At 32.9% G+C, this 25,962-nt stretch overlaps 1 protein-coding gene and 1 long non-coding RNA gene across 3 annotated transcripts in view; both read right to left on the bottom strand.

The window, feature by feature from the left end:
- LOC138691210 (uncharacterized) overlaps positions 1–24,867 on the bottom strand; it is a 39,695-nt gene extending 14,828 nt beyond the window's left edge. The window contains exon 1 of one of the 2 annotated variants that reach the window (XM_069813007.1): positions 24,379–24,867. In XM_069813007.1, coding sequence (XP_069669108.1) covers positions 24,379–24,768 — 390 coding nt within the window. In that variant the 5' untranslated portion in view covers positions 24,769–24,867. The remainder of the gene's footprint in view (positions 1–24,378) is intronic. The other variant, XM_069813008.1, reaches the window with a different exon arrangement.
- Positions 1–25,962, bottom strand: part of LOC138690972 (uncharacterized) — a 443,659-nt gene that overhangs the window by 114,921 nt on the left and 302,776 nt on the right. The gene's annotated exons all lie outside the window — the stretch shown is intronic.

The raw sequence follows: 25,962 nt of genomic DNA, 5'->3' as shown, positions 1-25,962 counted from the left end.
ACAAGCGCGATAGCGAGATTGTGTATGATGATGAATACGATGATGTCTTATGTGTTGGTATGGCTAGTATGCGGCTATTTTGTGTGAGTGTGAAGAGATTATGATAATATGATGACAGGTAACTGAAACGGGAGGCAAGGTAGGTAGGTGTAGAGGTGTGAAGGACTTGGAAAAGGAGAACAAGGAAATGAAAATTTCTACGTTCGTAGAAGCCGTAGCCAGTTTAGAGTTTGGAAGGATGGGGTAATATGGTCAGCGTGACGGACATCGCAGATGAAGCGAACACAAGAATTATGAACACGTTGTAATCTTTGCGACTGATTGACATTGAGGTCAGTGAGTAGAAAATCACAATAATCAAAGTGTGGCATTACTAGTGTTTCCACTAGCATTTTTTAGTGATAGCAATGATATAATTCGTGATAGTCAGTTTATAATTATTTTATCTGACATTTGTCTTACAGATGGGGAAAACTAGGACAAAACCAACCACACATATTTACAATAGGCCTATAAGCAGTAGGCCTACATCTTGACATCCGGAAGAGTACAATATTTAGTTCCATAGTTTCAGAAGCAGTAATTCATAGCACAAACCGATCTGATCATGATTAATGGCGATTTTAATAAATATGTAGTTATTCTTTTAACTTGACTTGCGTCATTATTCGAGGGTTCCCATACTGAGCGACGCGCCGAAGCTTGCAGTTCTTTCAGCCGCCATGAAGGCATTGCCCTTGGTGCACCATAAGAGACGAACTACGTAATAGTACCTATAATAATGGAGCAATGGTGAAATGTCGGTTCAAAAAACTATCAAAAGCAGTTTTTGTTCACCCAGCATTTAAAAGAGTCTAAGCATAACTCTAAGTTTAAAACAGAAATTATATACCATGAAGACATAAAATCTTATACTATCACAATTAATTACTACTATAAATTTCAGTCAATAGAGTTTATATCAGCATTGTAGGTTTTAGATGTGGAACAAGTCAGATATTGCACAAAATTTGCAACATATACAAAGCAGATTAATGCTGGGTTGCAAGAAAACAGACCTATAAATAATGTATTCCTCTATTAGTTTGGGAACCTTTAAAGATAGTGGATTGTCGGGTTGTAGAAGTGGAATTTAACGGGCCACAAGTTTACTGGATCGTTAACCAAGCATCTTTGGATTTCACAAGTGACGCAGTAGTACGTGAATGAGTAAAAAGTGAACATTGGCTGCTAGACTGATGAGAGGCATTGCTTTTATTATTGTCAAAGTTTGCAATATAGACTAATATGAACCGGAAAGAAATCAGGAACAGAAGTTTCATTGAGAAAGATAAATATGCCTAGTTGTTGTTAGAAATAGCGCACGAGTGCATTAATTTTATAGTAAATAAAAAGACAGACTATAGAGCACATAACCTCGTCATCAGACGATGAACTAGAGTCTACGTATAATAAAGAAATAAATATAACTTCGCTTTTCGAAGAATTAGTGAATAAATGAATAAGTAAATAAATAATCGAATTACCGTATATCGATGACTAAGAAGAGATACCTCTATCTACAAAAATGTATTTATTTATTATTTTGCTAATAATCGCAACATAAAATATAAAATATACAGAAAAACTATAGCTCGCCCCTGGAAGAGCAGAACTCGTGCTCAGGGGCGGATTCCTGAATTGAAATTAATAATTATAGAATACTATTTGTCTTATGTCTACTGTGCAATTATAGTATATAAATTTAAATTTACAATTTTTCAAGTTTTATAAAATCCATACATAACTTTTTAAATTTAATGCTAGAACTATTAAAATTGACAAGATTAGGATATTTAAATATAAATTTGTTATATATTCTTAGGCCTAAATTACTACTATGATTAAATACTGTAACAGTGTTGCATTTTGGTTCAAACAATCTTAAAGAATTCATACCTTTTGTTTCATAACTATGAGAATACAATTCAAAATTATTTCGATTTTTATGTATGAATTTTATTAATACAATATAATAAATTTGTTTTACGTTAAATACATTAAAGTCTAGAAACAAATTTTGAGATGGAAAATCAATAGGTTTATGAAGACATATTTTAATTATTTTCTTTTGTAATAAATAAAGTGGATTAAAATTGGATTTAAATGAGCTATCCCATCCTATAATTCCATACATAATTACCGATTGAAATAAAGTTAAATATATTGTACGTAATAAACTTATTGACAAGTAATTCCTCAATAAAACAAAATAATATACTATTTTACGTAATTTATTACAAAGATAATTAATGTGTTGGTTCCATTTGAAATGATTATCGAAAATTATGCCTAAATTCTTAACTTCAGAGGACTCTTTAATAATCGGACATTTACACTGTATAAGACAACAATCAGAATTATGTAATTTAATACTTAATATAGATGTAGGAGGTTGGTTACATTTTTCAGACAATGAGAATGGAATACTTATGGTTTTATTTTCGTTGATAGAAATATAATTTATGTCAAACCATTTTTTTATTAATTTAAGTCCATTATTTGAATTATTATATGCATCATACCAGGTTTTTCCACCAAAAAGTAAAACTGTGTCACCTGCATAAGAATAGTGAACACCATTGTATTGTTGTAAGTCAATTTTTAATGTCATTAATATATATCAAAAATAGAATAGGGCCTAGAACTGTGCCTTGGGTAACACCTATATTAATAATTAAAGGTTCACTTGAATAATGGTCAATTTTCGTTATTTGAATTCTGTCGTTAAGATACGATTTTATTAAGTTTAAATCATTACCTTTGATTCCTATAAGTCTAATTTCTCAATTAAGATATCGTGTTTCACTGTATCAAATGCTTTTCTTATGTCCAGAATAATACCAATACATTTGTTATCTTGATCAAATTCACTAACAATTTTTTTAGTAACTTGATACATTGCATTATCTGTACTGAATATTTTTCGAAAACCAAATTGATTATCACTTAGTATATTATGTTTATCAAGATAATTCATTAATCGAACTTTAATACATTTTTCTAGTAATTTTGAAATACATGAAAGTAATGATATTGGTCTATAATTGTTCATATTTCTTTTGTCTTCTGTTTTAAAAATGTTTCACAATTGCATTTTTTAATTTATTTGGGAATTTTCCATTTAGAAAACATATATTAAAAATATGAGTTAGAGGTTTGACAATATAATTTATAACCATCTTAAGTATTTTAGCATTTATGTTATCAGGACCAGGTGATACATTATTTTTTAAAGTTTTGGCTATATTGTTTATTTCGTCATCTGTTACGGGGTAAAGATACATACAAACATTTACTGAAGTTACATTGTTAAGAAAATTGTTATTTTTTTATAGACGATACAATATTCAAGCCAATGTTTGTAAAATACGAGTTAAATTCTGCTGCAATATGTATTTTATCACTTAAGATTAAACCATTTCGAGAAACAATCTCATTAAATTGTTCTTTTTTATTTACTTCAATATTTGCCGCTTCTCGCACAGTTTGCCAAAACATTTTAGAATTATTGCTATATTTTTTTCTATTTTGATAGAGAAATAATTAGATTTCGCTCTCTTTATTACGTTAGATAATATGTTACGAAATTTTTAAAATTTGTTTTTTAAAATAATATTAAATGGTTCTCTTCTTAATTTGCTTGCAAGTTTGTCTCTCGTACGGATTGATTTAACTATACCATTTGTAATCCATGGTTTAATCTTTTTAAACTTACTAGAAACTTTTTGAGTATTTTTATTTGTGTGCTTTATAATATTCGTATTTAAAATTTGATAAAAAATTTCGATACCATTATCGGGATCATTACAACTCATTACAGTATCCCATGTTTCATTACTTATATCTAACAATAGGTCATCATAATTGATATTACTGTTATATTTATAAATCTCAGAGTCTTCAAAATCTACTTTATTAATAAATGTAATTAAAGCACTGGTAGTGTAATGGTCAGTAATATTGCTATGATAAACACTTGGAATAAATTCAAGTAGTTTGTTATTGGTTTTAAAGAAAATATGATCAAGACAATTTTTCGACTGTGGTTTAGTTACGGATTTTAATAACTGGTAAAAACCAAATTCATACATGATATTCATATATCTATGCCCTAAGTCATCCATAGAGTCATCTAGAATTTGAATGTTAATATCTCCAACTATAGTGTGGTTATTAACATTTTTCTTGTTTATTAGAAAGCTTTCCACATCATTTATAAATTCAGCTTTGTTTAAATTGGGGGATCTATACAGTATATTGCCGTTAACTCAATAATAGTATTGTTGAAATTAAATTTAAAATATATGCAATTTGAATTTAAAATTTCAATATCTGAAGCTGACACTTCAATATCATTTCTAAAATACACTACAATGCCATCACATTTATTGTATTTACAAGGTTAATAAGTTTATTATAATTTGGTATGTAAAAACCTATATCATAACGAAGCCAAGTTTCAGTAAGTACTATTATGTCAAAATTGAAAGATAAGTATTGTAAGAAGGCACAAAATTCAGAGAAATTATTTTTTATACTACGAATGTTTAAATGAATCAATTTTATATTAAGATGTTTACAGTTAGCAATATAATTATCAAAGTTAAGTATGTCATTAAATATTTTTGTTGTGTTACAATTGATATAATAATTATCTACATTGTTGTATAGCTTGTTGTTATTGTTGTTATCAATGATGACAGTTAAGTATAAATAATACAATGAAAACAATCAAGAGGTGTAATTGCCTAACAATTACAATTTTTCAAGATCATAGTAATCAAACACTCTATTCACTTGGGAATTTTTATTTTTCCTAACAACAATTTTGCAGTCTTTAACCAAAGTGAATTTGTAACCTTTTTCTCTGGCTGTAAGTTTTGTCTTGTTGAACAGATTTTTCATGAACGGTGTAAGATGATCCGAAGCTGTGACCAAACCAGGCTGGAATTGCTGACAAATTGTTTGAGTTGGAAGGCCGAATCCTTCTTTGCTATTTTTAGCCTCTTCTCGGAAACGGCTTAGCCATAGATCGCGACTTGAACGTTAGCAAACCGCACAACAATTATTGGTCTTGGTTTCCCAGGGCGTGTCGGCAGTCTGTGTGTAACACTAACGTATTCAAAACAACCATCTGCACCGATAATAATTGTAGAAACGGTCTTTACGAGTTCATTCACTGATTCATTATTAGTAGAGGGAACACCATATAACACAATATTGTCCCTGCGGTTGTAGTGTTTCAAATCCTGAAGTCGAACACCTAGTTCGTTGATTTCACGTTTCAAAAAGTCGTTTTCTTTTCGCACTTCTTTTAACTCATCTTTTACATTATTTATTTCACTTAATAAAGAGTCAAACTTCGTTGACATGAAGTCGATAAATTTCTTTATATCATTAATGTCCTGATGAATATTGGAGGCAAATTTTTCAAACATAATACTTAATTGTTTCTTAACGGAAGTAGCACTTTTTACGTTTATTACTGATACCTCACTATTTTTGTCATTTCTAGATTCATATTGTTTATCATTATTGCTTTTACTTGAGTTCTTTCTTTTACTCATTTCGTTAAAGTTAGTTTACTTACTTGTAATTCAAATAGGTCCAGCAGCAAAACAATGCGTCCACTCACTACAATGGCTCACTCAGGAATCAAAATGGTAATTCAGTTTAACTATATTGTTGTTGTTATTATAATTATTATTATTATTATTATTATTATTATTATTATTATTTAGATTAACTACATTATTGTTGTGTTCACAAAATTTGACTGTGTGCTACGAGTGTACTGTAATATTTTGTTCCCGAATAGAAGATCTTGCAAGGCAGAAACATACATAAGAAGTTTGCCTATATTAAGAAAATAATTTATAAAACAGTTTTTTTTTTATTTACCTGCAAATGTACAGATACGAGGTATTATTTTTTAGCCATCGATATGCAATATTATTTCAATATCGTGTATATAGGCCTATTATACTATATCGCATGCCTGAATCTCACACAGGTAACATTATAATGAATCAAAATATATAAAAACTACTCGCCAATACACAAAACGTACGTAAGATGGCTGTCTAACGGAGGAATAAAAATTATTACAGGAGGGAAATCAGATCTCTAAGTTAGTGAATTCTTTAACGGACCAATAACACTGAAGATGTTTCTTGGAACGCGTCTTTCGAACTTATTGTATTGTATTTATTAACATTCCATGGTATTCATACATTGCTTTACAGTTAGAATATGGAACAAGTCAAAAAACTTAATACTATTATAAAGTCTTAATTTACAGTCACAGTCTAGATGAAATATATACAGAAGAGATTTACAATATAGTCTACTAGTACAACACAAAGTTTTAGTATCAATATCATGAAGAGTTATTGAATGTCATGAATTCACCTCCAGAATAGAAGGCGTGAGAAATTAGGTACTTCTTTAATTTGGCCCTAAATAATTTTATGATTTGAGCTCCATTTTTTATATCGATAGGGAGGCTATTACAAATTTTTACTGCCAAATAACGCACTCCTTTTTGATAGCACGATAGATTTGCCGCTGGAGTATGAAAGTCATTTTTTGACGTGTATTTATGCTATGAACTGTTGAATTAGTTACAAAGTTTTCACGATAACATACGAGGAAGATTATTAATGAAAAGATATACTGACAAGCCATGGACATTATTTGTAGTTTTTTTAAAATAGTCCTACACGATTCCTTAGATTTGGCACCTATTATTATTCTAATTACTCTTTTTTGTAATAGAAATTTATTGTTACTATCTGTGGAATTTCCCCAAAATATTATTCCAAAACTCATTACCGAGTGAAAGTATGCAAAGTATATTGTTTTTAAAGTATTGATATTTACTATCTTTTGCATAGATCTAATAGCAAAACAAATTGAATTTAGTTTGGGGGTAATTTCTATAATATGATTTTTCCGATTTAACACATTATCGATTTTTAAGCCAAGAATTTGATTGTTGTTGTTTCTAATAGGGATCTATTATTAATTATTGCGCCAGAAATTTGCGAGGTTGAATTTGGGCATGATTTAAATTTAATTATGTTAATTTCAAGGGAAAAATTGTCCCGGGGCCGGATATCGATATATATATATATATTTTTTTTAATTGAATTAAGATTCGGTACTTTAGAACTCTGTTATGAATTCGGGTGATCGCTGGCTGGGTTACAGGCGCGGCGCCAGATGTGCAGGGAAAAATGTCGAGAAACACCACGTATATAATGCTTTAAATCCCTCTTTTGTTGCTGAGAGTAGAGTGAGAAGTCGATATACGGGTAGGGTAATAAATTTCATAAAATGTCAGTAGTAGGAGAAAAAGTGAAATTCGATTGCCATGTGCCATTTGCAAACTCTGAGATTTTAAGCTACAGTGTGATACGCAATTCGTTCGAATTTTATTTTTTATTCTGTCTTTTTTGAAGGACCACAAGAGCAGATTCGAGGACCACAGGTGGTCCGCGGGTAGTCCTCGGACCATAATTTGAAAAACGCTGCCTTAGGGGAAAAATGAATTCACAAGGTTACGATATTATTTCTAAATTTTGTAAAATATTTTATATAGTTTCTTTTATGCAGTAGGCCTACGTCATTATCCGTATAACATTCTTTTGTCATACAAAAATACGTCAGATAAGTATGGCATTTCAACAGTGTTCGTAACACCAATATAAATATGGGAAGTATGACATTTTAATAGTTTTCATAACATCAACAAAAATATGGAAGGTATGACATTTTAAATATGGAAGGTATGACATTTTAACAGTGTTCGTAAACCAGTAAAATATGATAAGTATGACTTTTTAACAGGTTCATAAAACCAATTGAAATAGGCAAAGTATGACATTTTAACGGCGTTCATAACACCATAAAAATATGCAAAGCATGACATTTAACAGTGTCCATAACACGAATAGAAATAAGGTTCTTAATTCAAAACAAACAGAGCTTAATTTAGGTGTAATATTACAGTATATTTTATGTATCTTTTCTAGTTCAAGGACTTATTCAATTTCAAGCTAAGAAATTTTGTGTTTGTATATTCTTTGAGATCAGTTCCATTTTTTATATTGTTATAGAAGGACTGAGAACTGTTATAATATATTAAATTTCATTACATTGATTTATAACCATTAAGTGCTAGTTTATTTAAACTATACCATTCAAATTTTCATTGCGTTTAACAGTTTTTATAAAGTGATCGTATTGTTTACTTGATATACTGTAATCATCTGAGTATAACATTACCTGGGATAAGTAATTATATATAGTTGTGACTAATCATTAATACAAGCAGGAACAATAACGGACCCAACATTGGTCCCTGGGAAACATCATGTTCAACATTTCTAAGTTCTGAGTGAGCAACTTAGTTACTATTTTGATATATTTCTTTATTCCTTTAGTTTATCTTTTTGAAAAATAAGATGCAAAACCAATTTAAGGTCCCATTTTTAATATGAAACTCTAATTTCTTTCCCAATCTATATTGGTTTACACAAGACCTGCAGAACTCTAGCTCCTGAGAGCGACTGCTTTCCTCCCCTTTCTTACCCCACCCACCTTCTCTACCAGTGCAGTCATGACGTTCTAGTTACGCTAGGCTGCTTCAACATATCTTCTCGCGGCGGCAGGTATACAATACGCTATCAAGAATTACAAATGAACAGATAATAAAATCCTTAGGTATATACCTTTAGAAAGTAAGAGAAAAATGAATGAGGGAAATAAATAAATTAAAATACATGTAAAATAAATTTTAAAATGTATGTGTGCATATAATGTAAGAAGGTCTACCTATGTATATATCGTCCTATTACTAGTAAAGTCGATTGAATCCACTTTTTGTGTAAAATAAGTTAAGTACAGTCCCCGACTTATCTTTCTGTTCTCTGTATTCTACTAAAATGAAATAAGTCCGAAATGTTGCATGCAGGCAACAAACCAATTATTTTATTTGAAGAATTTAATATGATTTTTCGCGCATTAATAAAGTTTCTGTTTTTACAAAACTTGTATTACTGATCTTAACTGGTTTTATTAATAATAGGACGATACATGAGTGATAGCTATATGACCGGATGTCAATGCTGTCATTCACATTGTAACGTACTCCAGTTAAATAAATAAATGAATAAATAAATAAATAAGAAAGTAAGTAAATAAGTAAAAAGTAAATAAATAAGTAAATAAATAAATATGTAAGTAAATAAATAAATAAGTAAAATGTGAATAAATAACTAACTATATAACCAAATAAATGAATAAGTAAGTAAGTAAATAAGTAGGCCCTAATAAGTAAGTAAATAAGCAAATGAATAAGTATGTAAATAATTAAATAACTAAACAAACAAATAATACGTGTACTGCAGTTAAAAGAGAACTGGAACGTGGCAAAATGTAAACACGTGAAGGAATACTACTTCCAATGGAAATGGGAATATGATTATTTTGTTGTTGAAGACGAAAGAATTGCTTGTTTGCTGTGTCCCATCCAATTTATTTCTACTCCTCATTTCAATATTAAACCAATTTCAACAAAGTCCATATTAAGAATTATGGAATGCACAAACTTTCGGGTAAATTCATTATTACGAACTTTATATTGATTATTTATTTATATACTGTTAAATTAAGGACGTCACTCGTTGTGTTCATTTTGAATTGAAATTAATAGTGACTTTCAAGGTTCATTACTTCAATGTTACACATTTATATTTCCGTAGGTGATGATAGGAGGAAAGTTTTCGAAAATCTAAAACAGGTTAGGTGTAAAGAAATCTCAAGGAAACTACCGACAGGAAATCTAGCATAATTGCAAACCTTGAAACGAGATAATGCATTATAAATACAATGAATTTATTACAATCCTTTTTGAAAATTACACGCCGTCACTGATCGGCCAGAGAATGTAAATAACTCTACGCGGAAGTCGATCATTCCCAATAGAAGCGGAGTGAGGCTGACGTCATACTTCCCCTACTTACGAGTTCGGTAGGACTGGTTTACACAGTTAAATAGTTTAACTAAATAGTGAAATATCCCTCCAATAAGTAATTTCGAATTTAAAGAATTCATTACTTCATTCTCTAACCTAAAACTGCATCCTCTGTCGATTTTTGTTTTCAAAAATTCAAACTGCTCTAATACTGATATATTGTTTATTTCAAGTAATTGTATACTCCCTCTGTCCCATAATAATTGTCCGGTACGCCGAAATGGTATTACAGTAATTACAGACGACGGGGCAAATGAGAAGTGCACGCATGAGGAGAAGCGCAGTAGATCAGTGCACAAGGTTATGCAGAGGACTAACGTGATCTTATTGAGACAAGCAACACACACCACCTAGAAGATTACTGAAAGTGAGTATTGCTTTTCAACTCACCGGTGTGACACTATATTGGTATATTGGTATGATTTATTCTCACTCAAACTTTTGGTCCTGCTGGCCCTTCACTTATATAGTATTCGGGCCAGCAGTCCCTTCCATATACTATTTACAACTTGCACAATACTCGATGTTAATGACCGACATCTCTTCATCATTTAATGTTCACCCACTAAGTCTTTCATGTTCGTTCACCACACTGCCTATATTTCTGCGTTTATTAAATATTCCTTCTTTCCCTCTACTCCTACCTTCTACTATTTCCTATTCCTAATAACAACGTAACAATTACTTTTTCTATTCATCATTTTCACAGACCAACTTATTTAACATATCACTACAATCATTTACTGTACTATAACTAGGCCTACCCTCTATTATTTGCTTTACATCTATCTACATTACTTTTTTTGTCCTACTGATACCTATCTAGTCTAGTCCTACTTTTAGCTCCTCTACTCTTCCTATATTTACAATACGTCCTACTCATTCCTACTAATTAAATTACTCATCATGACCCTTCTCATACTAAAACACTATTCACCCATATTCACTGCACCCTTAATTAATCCTTCATTCCACTGACACACCATTTCCTTAGATTGTATGCTGGTTTATCCTTGCTGCTCTCCGCCTTATCCCTATCGACTTTCTTTTGCACATTAACCTTCCCCAGCTGTTGTCTCACGTTGCCTTCATTTCTTTCGCTGACACCACACACGTCTACATTACCGCTGCTATTCGTTTGACACATTACACTCTTGTTGTGACCTTGTGGTGACGTAACTACAGATTTCTTCCATACGTTCGTGCAACTTTTCCCCTCTCGACTCCTCACGGTCATTCCTCTATCTTCACCTTTCCACCGGGCCGGGGTAGTTCTGCCGCATACCTCTCGATCGGAATTTGCTGTCCTCAACAAAACTCCGACTTCCGCACTCTCTAGCATGTCAGGTTTCTTGCTCTTCACGCCTTCGTTCCACGTACTAAATGAATTTTCTTCCACTATCCCCATTACTTTATCCTTAAGCATTTTTCTTTTTTCTTCGCTTATATTTTCACCTATTCCAGATTTATTTACGCTGTCCAAACATAACTCTACGTCGTAAGTCACGCCATTAATTTTTAACTTGTCCTTCACTAGCCGTTTTCCCTTGCCGCTTTCAAAAAAGGCACTAACACTTTCCTCCTGCACCTCACTTCATAATCAAAGTCACTATCGATGCTAATATTAGAGTCTTTTAACTCACTCTTTTTGCTCATTATCATATCCTTTACCATAGAGTTCGCCAATTTGACTAGTATAGGCCGGTTAGCCCCATGCCCCACTCTGTAGACCTCCTTCACTTGTCCGTTACTAATATCTAGTCCCATCCTCTCCCAGCACACAGTCAGTATCACTTCATATGTTTCCCAAGATTGCTCTCTTTCCTGTTCTTCGATCCCGAAAAATACTAAATTATTCTTCCGCTTCTCTTCTTCTAAGTCTTTCACTTTCCTCTTCAACATCATGTTCTCCTCTTGCAATTCTTCTATCTTCTTATTGATTTTAACGATGCTTTCCCTAAGACTTTCCGGATCCATTACTCGAAACACTCAATTCACAATTCTTTAAACTTTAGAACGATTTGTTTGTACTATTTACTCTTCGCTACTTTATAAGGCGCGCGGTCATTCACATCCAGCTCCACTCGTCGCTCAGTGAGAAATGGTGTGGCACTATATACAAAGCAGTGTAGCAAACAAGCTGGAAATCGTTAGTAGAGCATACTCCTGCAGTGAGTACGTACGTTTGAACAGACATGGACATCCTGGGAACACAACTGGCGGTAGTGAGTGACAGGAGTAACAAGAACCTTACAGACAGTGAACGGAGGGGGTATAGGAGATTTTGTTGAAAAACACTATGGCTGACTTAGTGAAGAAAGGTGCCATAACAGGTGCGGCCGAGAAATTTCATATCAGTAAAAGAATAGCACGCTGCATTTGGCAACGGGGGCGGCAATCTTTGGAAAGTGGATCCATGCTCATCACTAAATTAATCCCAGCAATAAATACAAAATGGCCTCCTGGACCGCGCACAGGGAGAATTCAGGTGTCAGTTCAGCAGGACAATGCGCGTCCGCATATCGCTCCCAATGACCCCACCTGGATGGATGCTGCAGCAGCCAGTGGAATCACTTTGGAACTCGTGTGCCAACCGCCAAACAGTCTTGATATAAATGTTTTAGATCTGGGTTATTTCCGGGCAATTCAGTCTCTCCAGCATCAGTCAGCTCCACAAACTACTGCTGAGTTGATCGCCGCCATTGAAACAGCTTTCTCTCAGCTGACACGCGATAAGCTCAACAACGTCTTCCTCACTTTGTAGTTCAATCTTATTGAAAAAATAAAAGTCATTGACGGGAATAAAAACAAGATTCCCCATATGCAGAAGGGGCACCTGGACCACCTCAACGTCCTGCCATCTCGCTTGGAGTGTCCTCGGAACATTTACGACGAGGCTACAGTAGCACTGCAGCAGTAGATCTGTGGTTATAGGCAAGCTGTTAGAATGACAACCTTCCCGGTCTAACAGGCAGTTCTTTCGTCTTTACTCGTAGGAGAATGTTTTTCTTCGTTTCACTTCTTGGTCAATTTGGACTATTCCTGGAGTTAATAAAGTTCCACTCCTAGGAGTATTTATTTTGGCTCAATGACTAGCCATTGGAGTCATAAAGTTGTACGAGTAGTATTCATTTTTTTTTGGCTCAATGATAGGCCAATTTATACAGATACCGGACTAATAATTTTTTTCTTTTGCTAATTGAGTGACAATTTTGTATGGATTCTGGAGTAATACAGTTATATTACTCATTCATGTGTTTCATTTTGCTCCTATGTAAACGTCAGTGTAAAATTATGGATATCGGACAATTATTATGGGACAAGAAATAAAAGCGTACCGGACAATTATTATGGGACAGAGGGAGTAATATATTATACTGTATACAATTTTCTGAAACGCTTTTTAAAATGTTGTTAATAGGAATTCGTGTCTATAATGAAATTAGCAACAGTAGATATACCTGTTTTTTTTGTATACGGTATTGGTTTTGTGTACTATTTATCTTAAAAGTTACTGCCACCTGCTATTTCTATCACCGGAGTAATATTACATTCTGAAAACGTTCTGTCGACAAAATTATATGTACAACATATTATATGTGGGGTCTTACAACATTTTCAAACTCTACCATTGTGAAATTTCATTTAATACTCGTATTATATAGTAACGAAGTGAAATGGTCACTAAGAACCTTAACGTCGGGATTTTTTACCCTGGAGACGGCTGACAGAGTGTTCACTTTCGTTAAATAACTTAGAGGTACTAGAGCAGTAAATGGGAGAGATTCGAGTGAAAGGAGTTATGTTCTACAATGGAAAAGCCTTTGAAATTCTGCTAAAATGAATGGAATCTTGAAGCAACCATTTCTTGAGGTCACAGAAAAGGTTCAGTCTTAGCAAGCACTGGTTTCTGATGTTATTTTGATGCCTCCTTTTATATTCCACTACAAAAGAACAATTTTGTATTAACATGTAACACAATTCCTGCAATTCCTTACCAATTTAAGTTTTGTTAAGATAGTTACAGATAAAAAGATATGCCAAATGGAAAGGAATAGTTATATGTCAGTTATACCAGTAACATCTAAAAGTATGGATCAATTCTGTGTGGTTTGAGCATAAGCGCAAAATTCAGATAAAATATATAGGGGAGTAGTGGGTACAGTGAGACACAAAATATTAAGACATATCTATGCAAGTGTTAATTCAAGTATTTTTAAAATAGAGTGCAATAGTAATAAACATTAAAACATGGAGTGCAATAATATATAAACAAAAATGTTAATAGATAAAGGACATAGGTAATATACAATACGTGTTTGTCAAAAAATGCAAATGTCTCACTGTTCCCATTCAGGAGGGTACAGTGAGACACCACAGTGTCTATTAACGGACATTGAAATAATTTACATTTATTTCAAAAGAAAGGAAAGCTTGCTGTCTCTTTATCTTGACATGTTCTGCAGGCTTATTTAGAATCATTTTGATGTCTGACTTCAAACCATTGAAACATCTGGAAAATTTGGAAAAGTTAATTTTCCATGACATTTCAAACTTTTGCGAAAAAAATTAAATTAATTTTTGGCGACAGCAAAGCTTACAATTATAAGAATTTAATGTAATTCTTTATTATTTTTAAAAATTGTCTTACATTTTGTGAATAATTTTTTATTTATGAAACCATTAAAATGTAATGTATCCATTATTTTAAGCTACAGTTCCTAAATTGGTTACTAGTATGTTCATTTTTTAATGTTAGTTACTGGTAAATGTAATATAATTACAGTTTGTTTTTGCAAATCATTGGTGCATGGGAACAGTGAGACGTCTCAGTGTACCTTCAATGGCATGTCTCACTGTTCCCTTTACGCATAGTTCACTTCAAAATTAAAACAAGAAAGACGAAACTTTACCAAACACAATCTCAAATACCATAGTATTAGGTAAAAACCATTCATATTTATATCTCATTTGTATATTCACTATAACCTTCATTAAACTCAAGCCAACATTTTACTTCTAGAGTGAAAAATTACGAATTATTTTTTCATCACTCACCTTTATAATAAGAATCAAATCGAGTATGAAAATACTGTTACTTTACTCATGCAACATACAAGTCCACTGTTACTAACATCTCAACATCAAAATTTACCATCTAATAAAAAATGTCTCACTGTTCTCCCTGTCTTATTGTACCCACTTGTCCCTTACTCAACAGAAATTATCAAATTTTTATCGTTCATCATATATATTTTCTATTGTCAGTAAACTGTTCAGGGCACAGCAATATTTGACACAGAAATATAGAAAGAATAGTACTGAGATAAGGGTAAAAATGTTAATAAGACCAGTAAACTAGACCGAACAAAACGCACGATATTAGGAAAAATATGGTGTCATACTTAAGTGAAATAAAAAGTATTTCTTAACCAATTCCACGTAAAATAATTTCAGTTAAACATACATTTCAAATCCTAATAACAGTAGTAGATAGGTTATGAAAAAGACGGACAAAAACTCTTTTTTTTTATATTCCTATTGTTGAGTTTTTCTATCTATGTCTTTGTATTTGTTCGCTGCTACATAGGCCTTTGTATTTACCTGTGTCTCATAATTAGTCTGACTCTGTACATCTATGCTTGTCTCTTATATATATATATATATATATATATATATATATATATATATATATATATATATATATATATATTCCAATTTACCTCTGCTTGTGTTTATATCTTTCTCTCCTAGTATTTCTATCTATGTCTAAGTACATGTCTTCTTTTGTATCCGCCTGTCTCTGAATCTGACTATATTTTAGTTTATCTTCCTATGACTATTAGTGCCTACATATATATACCTCTGTTGGAGTTCTCTCTGCTTAGGTTCTCGTCTCTCCCTATATATTTTCGTCAATATCTATACAGGATAAAGAGGTATAAGTGTCATTATTTTAACTCATGATTATTCATGTCATAAAGAAGAAAATATGTCCTTACAATTTTTTTCTAATTGCAATGTTTAAATAATTATTAAAGTTTACAATATTAGACGTTTTGCAACGTTGCTGGATAGAAAGGAACGGGTTTATAAATACACAGTACAGCTGAAGCGGGTACGGACATACCGGTACAAAACAGATGCTTTGATCTAATGCAGGGTCGGACAATGACAATACTGTTGTTTACATGAAACGAACAGCAAATACAAACTTTAAATCTCATTAATAGAACATCATGGTAAATCTACATTTTATGTAACAGTATTGCTCCATTTTTATTGCACATCTAAAACATAAACAATAATGTTTTTCTGCATAAAATCATACGAACTTTTTCTAATGCAACATTTTAATCTCTCACGCTTCCGTAAAGCAGTATCATTTTAAAATAAATTTCTGGTTGTGTGATTTTCTAAACGGGGTAAGAGACTTGGTAAGAGACTTCTAGTTTCTATTAATCGTTGAGAAATTGGTACGAAAGTTCGCCGATTAGGTAACCTTCCTTGAGGAAAACGTTGACGGTACATTCTTTTGTCTTACTTGAATTACGACGACATTCTCCATAAATTAATGACATATGATATTCCTAAACTGTGAATGACATTGTAAGTTGTTTATCGAATACCTGGTACTGAATTGCCATCAGCTCGGCAGCAGAGCTATGGACAGGGAACTTGAACTCAGCTGACTCGTACTTACGTCTGTGCACAGTACTGCCTGCTGAACGTTGCCACGTCTCTCACGCCAGAATATTAACAAATTTAAGTATAAATTTTTATTTAATTTCACGAAAACGTAATAGAACACACACATATTTATTTAAACTAATATTAATTCTTTGCTAGATATATCTACTAATGTAATTGTTTTCGTAATTTTACTAACAATATAAGCAGTATAATGGAAATAAAATAAGGAAATAAATATTTTTTTCTGAGAAAACTATCAAGTTTTGACCCTATGTTGTATAAACATATTTTTATCTTGTCCCCGACGACAGTGAAAAGAACGGCACTTATACCCCATATACCCTGTATATCTGTCTCTATCTTTGTCTTCATATATTCCTGTATCAGTGTCTACTTATATCCACGTATGTCTCTGCCAATGTATATTCCTGGCTATATCTTAGTCTGTTTTACCTACATTTTTTCAGTTCACAGAACTTTCTTTCTATATCGTTGTTCCTGCAATAACTCCTATATGACATATTTATCGATTTTCAGATTTTTGCTCTATTAAATAACTTAAATAATGATGCAGCAAATAATAAAATCTCCTGTATGTAATTATATTAGTTTGTTTCGGAAATGTAAGAATTCAGAGTCTCCTATGTACGGTTTCCATAGGACGAATAAATGTGTTTTTTTTTTTTTCCCCACTACTCAAAAAATTATATTTTCCACATAGGAGTTATTGCAGGAACAACGACGCTATGTTCTTTTTACCCTCACTCCCTTTTCCTCTCTATGCTTGTGCTTCTTGTCTCTTGTCTCTATATGTCTGCCTATTTCAGACTTGCAGAACTGTAGCTCCTCAGAGCAACTGCTTTACTCCCCTTTCTTACCTTACCCAACTTTTCTACAAGTGCGGTCATGACGTTCTAGTTACGCTCGGCTGCTTCAACATTCTTTCTCGCGGCGGCAGGTATACAATACACTATCAAGAATTACAAATGAACAGATAATAAAATCCTTAGGAACATACCTTTAGAAAGTAAGAGAAAAATGAATGAGGGAAATAAATAAATTAAAAGATAGGTAAAATAAATTTTAAAATGTATGTGTGCAAATAATGTAAGAAGGTATACCTATGTATATATCGTCCTATTACTAGTAAAGCCGAATAAATCCACTTTTTATGTAAAATACGTTAAGTACAGTACCCGACTTATCTTTCTGTTCTCTGTATTCTACTAAAATGAAATAAGTCCGAAAAGTTGCATGCAAGCAACAAACCAATCACTTTATGTGAAGAATTTATTATGATTGTTCATGCATTAATAAAGTTTTAATTCCTGTTTTTACAAAACTTGTATTACTGGTCTTAACTGGTTTTACTAGTAATGGGATGATAAATAAATTGTACGTTGATAAGTGAGTGACAGCTCTATGACCGGATGTCAATGCTGTCATTCAACATTGTAACGCACTCCAGCAAAATAAATAAATATATAAATAATAAATAAATAAATAAAAAAATAAATAAATAAATGATAAAAAATAAATAAATACATAATACGTGTACTGCAGTGTAAAGAGAACTGGAACATGGCAAAATCTAAACCCGTGAAGAGATATTACTTCCAAAGGAAATGGGAATATGATTATTTTAGTGTTGAATTGCTTGTTTACTGTGTCCCATCCAATTTATTTGTACTCGTCATTTCAATATTAAACCATATTTCAACAAACCCCATATTAAGAATTATGCAATGCACAAAGTTTCGGGTAAATTCATTATTACAAACTGTATATTGATTATTTATTTATATACCGTTAAATTAAGGACGTCACACTTTGTGTTCATTTTGAATTGAAATTAATAGTGACTTTCAAGTTTCATTAGTTAAATGCTATAAATTTATGTTTTCCTAGGTGATGACAGGAGGAAAGTTTTCGAAAATCTAAAGCGGGTTAGGTGCAAAGAAATCTCAAAGAAACTACCGACAGGAAATCTAGCATAATTGTAAACCTTGAAACGAGATAACGCATTATAAATACAATGAATTTATTACAATCATTTTTGAAAATTACATGCCGCCACTGATGGACCTTTGACGTCCAGAGAATGTAAACAACTCTACGCGGAAATCGATCATCCCCAATAGAAGTGGAATGAGGCTGACGTCATATTTTCCCTACTTACGAGTTCTGCAGGCCTGGCCTATTTTTATACTCTCTGTCTCTTTATCTCATGTAGAGTCATTGCATTTTGTCCTGATTTTGACAAAATGTCCCGCTATCCCGTAAGTTCTTTGAAGACGTTTAAATGCCCCGATTTTTGGCAATGATGTTTTGCCAATGTAGTTTACCACAGCCATCTTCAGATAACAAGCCATACTGTTAGAATTGGCAACATTGGACTTAGACCAATCCCGAGTTGGAGTTTGGAGTCAAGTGCAGAAGAATTATCGAAGATAGTAGTGAGACTTCAATTTAAATTAACATTTAGTTTTTTAAGGATGGATTTTGTTATTAACAACTTCCACTGTTTTTTTACTGTCCTATGGGAAAAATATAACTGTAAGAATTACTATAGCTAATAGTTTTTTTATATTTGGTTAACTTACCTAACCTAAAAATTTTGACATTTCATTTTAGACGTAACTGTATCGTTAAATGTAATTATTTAGATTTTAGTCACCTAGACGATACCGTGTTTCCGAATGCAAGTCTAACTACGATAGTAAAATCAGACAAGCATGTAACAATTTTTCATCCACTAAAGATGAAAATAAAATATATACTTGGATTCGTGTAGTAGCTCGGAAAGATTGGGCTCGTACCTCTTCATCGGCTGTGTGCACCAACCACTATAACGAAAACATGTAATTCTTTATGACAACTGTAAAGAACTTGATGGTATAAATAAGAAATTACTTCTTATGTATTCTAAACTTTCCAACGATACAGTATTTCGCAAATTCCAAAATTTACTCCCTGAGCACAGCGAAACCCAATGAAAGACAGAACTTAAATTCTGGAAGAGACCCTAGAAAAACTAAATAAGGAAAAAGAAGAATGGGTATTAAAAATTGATGTAATAAGTGATTTTAATAACTTTATGGAAGTGTTCCCTACAAATTTAAGTCTGTGAAAATGGATCATTCAACGAAATGATGAATATGTGTGACCGTACAGATTAAACTGTAATGTGAGTAAAGCAAAGTTGATAGTGGCATAAGTGTAGTGTGTGAGCATTGTGATTTGTAACAACCTAACTTCAAATGAGTATCGGTATTTACAAAGCAATGGGATTCCTTCAAATGATCTGAAGGATGTGCTTCTTATTCAATTGGCAGAGTTTAGTTTGAAATCTGACAGTGTGTTGGTAGAAGAACAGTGTGTATATGGGCAGCAATTTAATGTAATAATTCTAAAGTTTTCTGTGTTTCCCAACATAATTTTGAAAAATTACACTAATTATGGAAATTATACAGTAGAAAAATCGAAAATGTTATATTAAATTATTACTTATAGCAGTTACTTTTTAATTTATCAATCAATTCAATCACTTAATTTGAGCTTATGTGGTGTAAATGTCAAATTGCCTAATAAAATTTTCTTTAAAGGCCCATCGTTATTATTAATATATGGTAGTAATATAGTGTACGGTAATTTGATAGGGCTGATGGTTGACTTCAGATACAGGCCTACTGACTTTTAAAAGATTAATTTCTTTAATAAACTAGTTCATATGTTAATGCAAACGAAATAAAGGAAGATGAACCATTATTTTTGTTTAATGTTTTCATTTTACCATGAATTTTTTTAGTAGGTTATTTTACGACGCTTTATCAACATCTTAGGTTATTTAGCGTCAGAATGAGATGAAGGTGATAATGCCGGTGAAATGAGTCCGGGGTCCAACACCGAAAGTTACCCAGCATTTGCTCATATTGGGTTGAGGAAAAACCCCGGAAAAAACCTCAACCAGGTAACTTGCCCCAACCGGGAATCGAACCCGGACCACCTGGTTTCGCGGCTAGACGCGCTAACCGTTACTCCACAGGTGTGGACTGTACCATGAAGTGTGTTGTAGAAATATACTTATTAAATTAGAACTATTGTACAGCTTGAGTATAAATAGCCTATACGCCGACTGCATATATAATAAAATACAGGTTTTGTGTTTATATTATACAGATCATTATTCACTTTAATGTTAAAGTCATTCACATGCTTTTTCAGTTAGTACGAAGTCATTAAAAGCGAAATTTTACACATACTTTGTAAATGTGTCCTCTGCTATGTTTATTGCAACCGGACCAATAATTATACTGGTATAGCAACGTTGCCAAGTGTATGAACATGTCTTATTGATTTAAGATGGCTATTATTTTACGCTAAGTGATGTTTTGATTTGTAGTTTGCCGTGTAATTATATATATGAACGATAGAATGCGCCATTTGTATGACCACAAAGATTTGTTTGGTATGGGTATATAATACTTTTCATCTACTGTCAAATATTGACAGCGATTGGTAGCACCGGTACGTTTTTCATTTGTCGACCCGAATCTTACAACATTCGTTTCCGTGTTGCATGTTGCTGTAGTGTGTAGATTTGTTGAAGTAAAGCGTCAACATTTACCAAATAAGAATAAATCAATAATTAAATTGAATCACTGATTGGAAAAAGAAAATGTCTTAGTAAACTTGTTTTGAGATATCTTGAAAAAAAAAAACTTTATAACTTAAAAATTATCGCTCTGACGAATTTGTACTCAATTGTAAGTTTTTCGTCTACTTATGAAGAATTCAAATCCGAATATCAAGTTGCTTTGTTCGACCATGATATCACTTGTGGTGCAACTTTTGCATGGTGGATATTTTACAAAAAAATATGGCAGATGACTAATTATACCAATACTTTAAAGCAGTATTCTCCCTTTACTGTGCACGAATAAAGTGTAGTTCTACTATGATTAGACATACTAACATCTGAATGATCTACAGTTTCTTGCAGCCAATGAATAATATTATGAACAAACCACTAATAATCAACAGGTGTATAGCGAATGATTTTAGCTACATCTTGCACTTTCTTCAATTCAAAGGAATTTTTATTTTACATGGTTTCTGAGATGGAAAACTTGGCATTTCGTCACCCTTTATGAGTCTAAAGGTAAAACGAAGAACATCATCAATGAAATGAGATGCAGTAACATATCCGGGCTGTATGTCAAATGTCTAAAAGCAGCCAGTGAAAACTTATCACGCCTTTCCGCCTTTTATGGAACTGTTCATGTTCGGAATTGCTTTCATTAGTATTTGGCAATGTATAATTATACAAAAACTCAATGGTAGATTCAGTCATATCAAAAAACGAGAAAAAAGACAAAGGCAATCTACTCACAACACTTAATATTTGAGGAGAAAAATTCGCTCCGACGCCGGGGATCGAACCCGGGTCCTTGGTTCTACGTACCAAGCGCTCTAACCACTGAGCTACGCCAAATTCTATCCACGGCACCGGACCGAACCCCTCTCCTTCGTTGTTTCCCTTTTGGCCTGACTCCCAGTTAGGCATACATGTTGACGCATATGTCCAATGTCAACTGCCATTATATTAGGAGCGCACTCAGCTGAGTGACTTCTTTGGCCGGGATTCCGCTGTGGATAGAATTTGGCGTAGCTCAGTGGTTAGAGCGCTTCGTACGTAGAACCAAGGACCCGGGTTCGATCCTCGGCGCCGGAGCGAATTTTTCTCCTCAAATATTAATTGTCAATATCACAGATATTATTCTGTGGGACAAATTAATAAAATCTATAATATTCTCATAGCTGCAGTGCATATATTTGTACAGATTACTGTGCACTTAACTGCGGAATCCTGGCCAAACAAGTCACTCAGCTGAGTGCGCTCCTAATATAATGGCAGTTGACATTGGACATATGCGTCAACATGTATGCCTAAATGGGAGTCAGGCCAAAAGGGAAACAACGAAGGAGAGGGGTTCGGTCCGGTGCTGTGGATAGAATTCGGCGTAGCTCAGTGGTTAGAGCGCTTGGTACGTAGAACCAAGGACCCGGGTTCGATCCCCGGCGCCGGAGAGAATTTTTCTCCTCAAATGTTAATTGTCAATATCACAGATATTATTCTGTAGGACAAATTAATAAAATCGATAATATACTCACAACACGCCAAGAACTACAATGACCACAAAAATGGCGGATTCCCAGTGTAAATATTGCGAACTGGTGGCGCTCTGTTGCGGTAGCAAGTGGAACACAGAAATATGTCCCGGACAATTTTCCTTTCTCCACTCAATGAACATTTCAACCCGCCGCGGCTACATGGATATATAGAATGGGAATATTTCCTTATTAGACCATTCTGTCCGTTGATGAAAATAGAAGAACTTGTATCTATCAGTTTATTTTAGAACAAAAATGGACTTATTTCCTTTTTCCAACCAGTGATTCAATTGTAAATGCTTTTCTCATTATGAAAACACACTTTAATGAGGTATCAAAATCAGAATGTTTGAGACAAAATTCAAAACAAACTAAACTTCTTGATTAAAATATACATAAATCAGAAAAGTACGGCAACAAAAACATAATCTGCATGATAAATAAATAAAGAAACAAGCAAACAAACAAATCACTTGAATTCACAATACTACGGTAAATTTTCGATATAATTTATCAATAAAATTTTTGTCAACAATTTTTGGATAGTGATAATAAGATTTTTATAAAAAAAATGTCCCAGATTTTTCCTGAAACTTTTTGTAAATATCCCTTTTCTCATTGAAATATTAAGAAAATTCAAGTCTAATATTGTGTCTAAATCTCTATGGGTGCTATGCATAGACATTTCGCTAGCCCGCGCTACGAGCATGCTAAACTAGCCCCGGCTATCGACTGATTACTTGTACAGGATTCGTATCGTATCGTATCGTATCGTATCGTATCGTATCGTATCGTATCGTATCGTATCGTATCGTATCGTATCGTATCGTATCGTATCATATCATATCATATCATATCATATCATATCATATCATATCATATCATATCATATCATATATCATATCATATCATATCATATCATATCATATCATATCATATCGTATCATATATATCATATCATATCGCTAACACTGGTTTATGAATACGAAAAACGTTAGTTCGCTGATCATCCACCGGAAGCCCGCGCTAAGAATGTCTATGAATATGGCCCTAAGAGTCTACCTATGTCTTCACTTATTTCTACTTATGTCTCTAGCTGTTTTTCGTTTGCGCAAAGAAGTTGTCATTAAGATTCCTTCATAATCTTTAGTTTTAAATCTTATGAATAAATGTAGGCTGAATAATATTAATTAAAGGTTAATACATTCTGAAATTGTATAATACCCAGCCTTCACTATAAAAGAATTAGATTATGATACTGAACTGCTACCAAGTATTAAATACTTGTATAATCGCAAATATCAGGCCTTCGAGTACTTTTAACCGTTGAATGCACAGAGTGTTCAAATATATCCATTCCAAAAATGTTACGAACAGTAGGGTATTAAGTAGGCCTATATATATCAAACAAATATCCCAATTTAACTCACCATATCTGCTGTTATTTTATCCGACTTGTACGAAACGCCTGTTAAGTTACAACCTGCAATTCTGAGCTTCCCTTTATCTTCAACATCCTCCACAAGAGCAACAAGGGCCAGATTTTGTTTCAAAGTTTTCCTATAGAACTCTTGGAACTCTTTCATGGACACTGGATCCTCCAGAACTTTTAGACTTTCCAAAGTCGCTTCATCTCTAAAGAAATGAGTCGACATGAAGTCGACTATATCTTCGTGCATCTCTTCAGGAACATCTTGAATTATAAATTTTGGTTTTCTGCCATGTTCCATCTCTTTAAGACCAACACAGCGTCTCCATATTGTCGGTACTGGAACAGATTTTGGTCTTGTCCATTTCTTACTATTATCGTTAGTTTCCATACTATTTCTGTCTGTTCTTCAGATCCTCGTTTCTGTCAACACTCGCTGTCGTTTCTGGAGTAAATAAAATTATCAGCGAACTTAATGTTGCAGATCATGTTTGAATACTGATAACGAGACACAAGCTTTCGTCACCTTGCACGAACTGTAGGTTACGTGATAACGTTCAGAACTCACAGGTTGTAAGATAACAAGGAGGGCAATATTAATTAAGAACTACTATTCTTCATAGGTCGACTACAACAAATCTACTTAATTTTGTGCAGTTGATTCCTGGATAGCAGAACTCAAGTTGATGCAATCTATACAGACTTTTCAAAAGCTTTCGACAAACTAGATCATGACCTATTACTGCATAAACTATCAGAATTTGGCTTCTCTAACCATCTGCTAAAACTTACCTGTTCATACCTATCAAACAGAGAACAATATGTTTCATTCCTACAGGTCAATTCAAAACAATTTAATGTAAACTCGGGTGTCCCACAGGGGTCTAATTTAGGTCCTCTCTTCTTCTTACTATTCATCAATGATCTACCAAAACATATACAACATTCCAATTACTTATTATACGCAGATGATGTAAATTATTTAAAGAAATTACAAATGAATCTGACTCATTTGAGCTACAACAAGATATTAATAGTATTTTTTGGTGGAGCATTGTTAATAAACTCAACTTTAATATTAAAAAATGCTCACATATTACCTTCACTCGTAATACTAAGTCTCTGGATTACACGTAGGCCTATAGCATAAACAACACAAAATTAGAAAAGGTCACTTCAGTAAATGATTTAGGAGTGGTAATTTGTCATGATCTATCCTTTTTAACACATATAAAAACAATTGCGAATAGAGCCTTCAAACTGGTAGGTTTCATCTACAGAAACTCAGAAGATTTCAGGAATGTTGAAACTGTTTTAAAAATACATAAAAAGTTTAATACGAAGTAAATTAGAGTACGCATCTATAGTTTGGAACCCTCAAATCTATATATATATATATATATATATATATATATATATATATATATAATTTGAACTGGTAATGGAAATTACGGGAAAACGGCTGAACGGATTTTAATAAATGGCCCCTCATTTTGAAGCTTGGAACCCAAAGTTTTTCGGAAAAGTAGTAGTTTTCAGTGAAATGTCAATGTTCCTACATAATTTTCCTATTTTCCAAAATCCA

Source organism: Periplaneta americana, chromosome 16, assembly GCF_040183065.1.
Source record: "Periplaneta americana isolate PAMFEO1 chromosome 16, P.americana_PAMFEO1_priV1, whole genome shotgun sequence".
Classification (NCBI taxonomy): Eukaryota; Metazoa; Arthropoda; class Insecta; order Blattodea; family Blattidae; genus Periplaneta; species Periplaneta americana.
The sequence above is the reverse complement of the archived record's forward strand: the minus strand, read 5'-3'. Positions and strand labels throughout refer to the sequence as shown.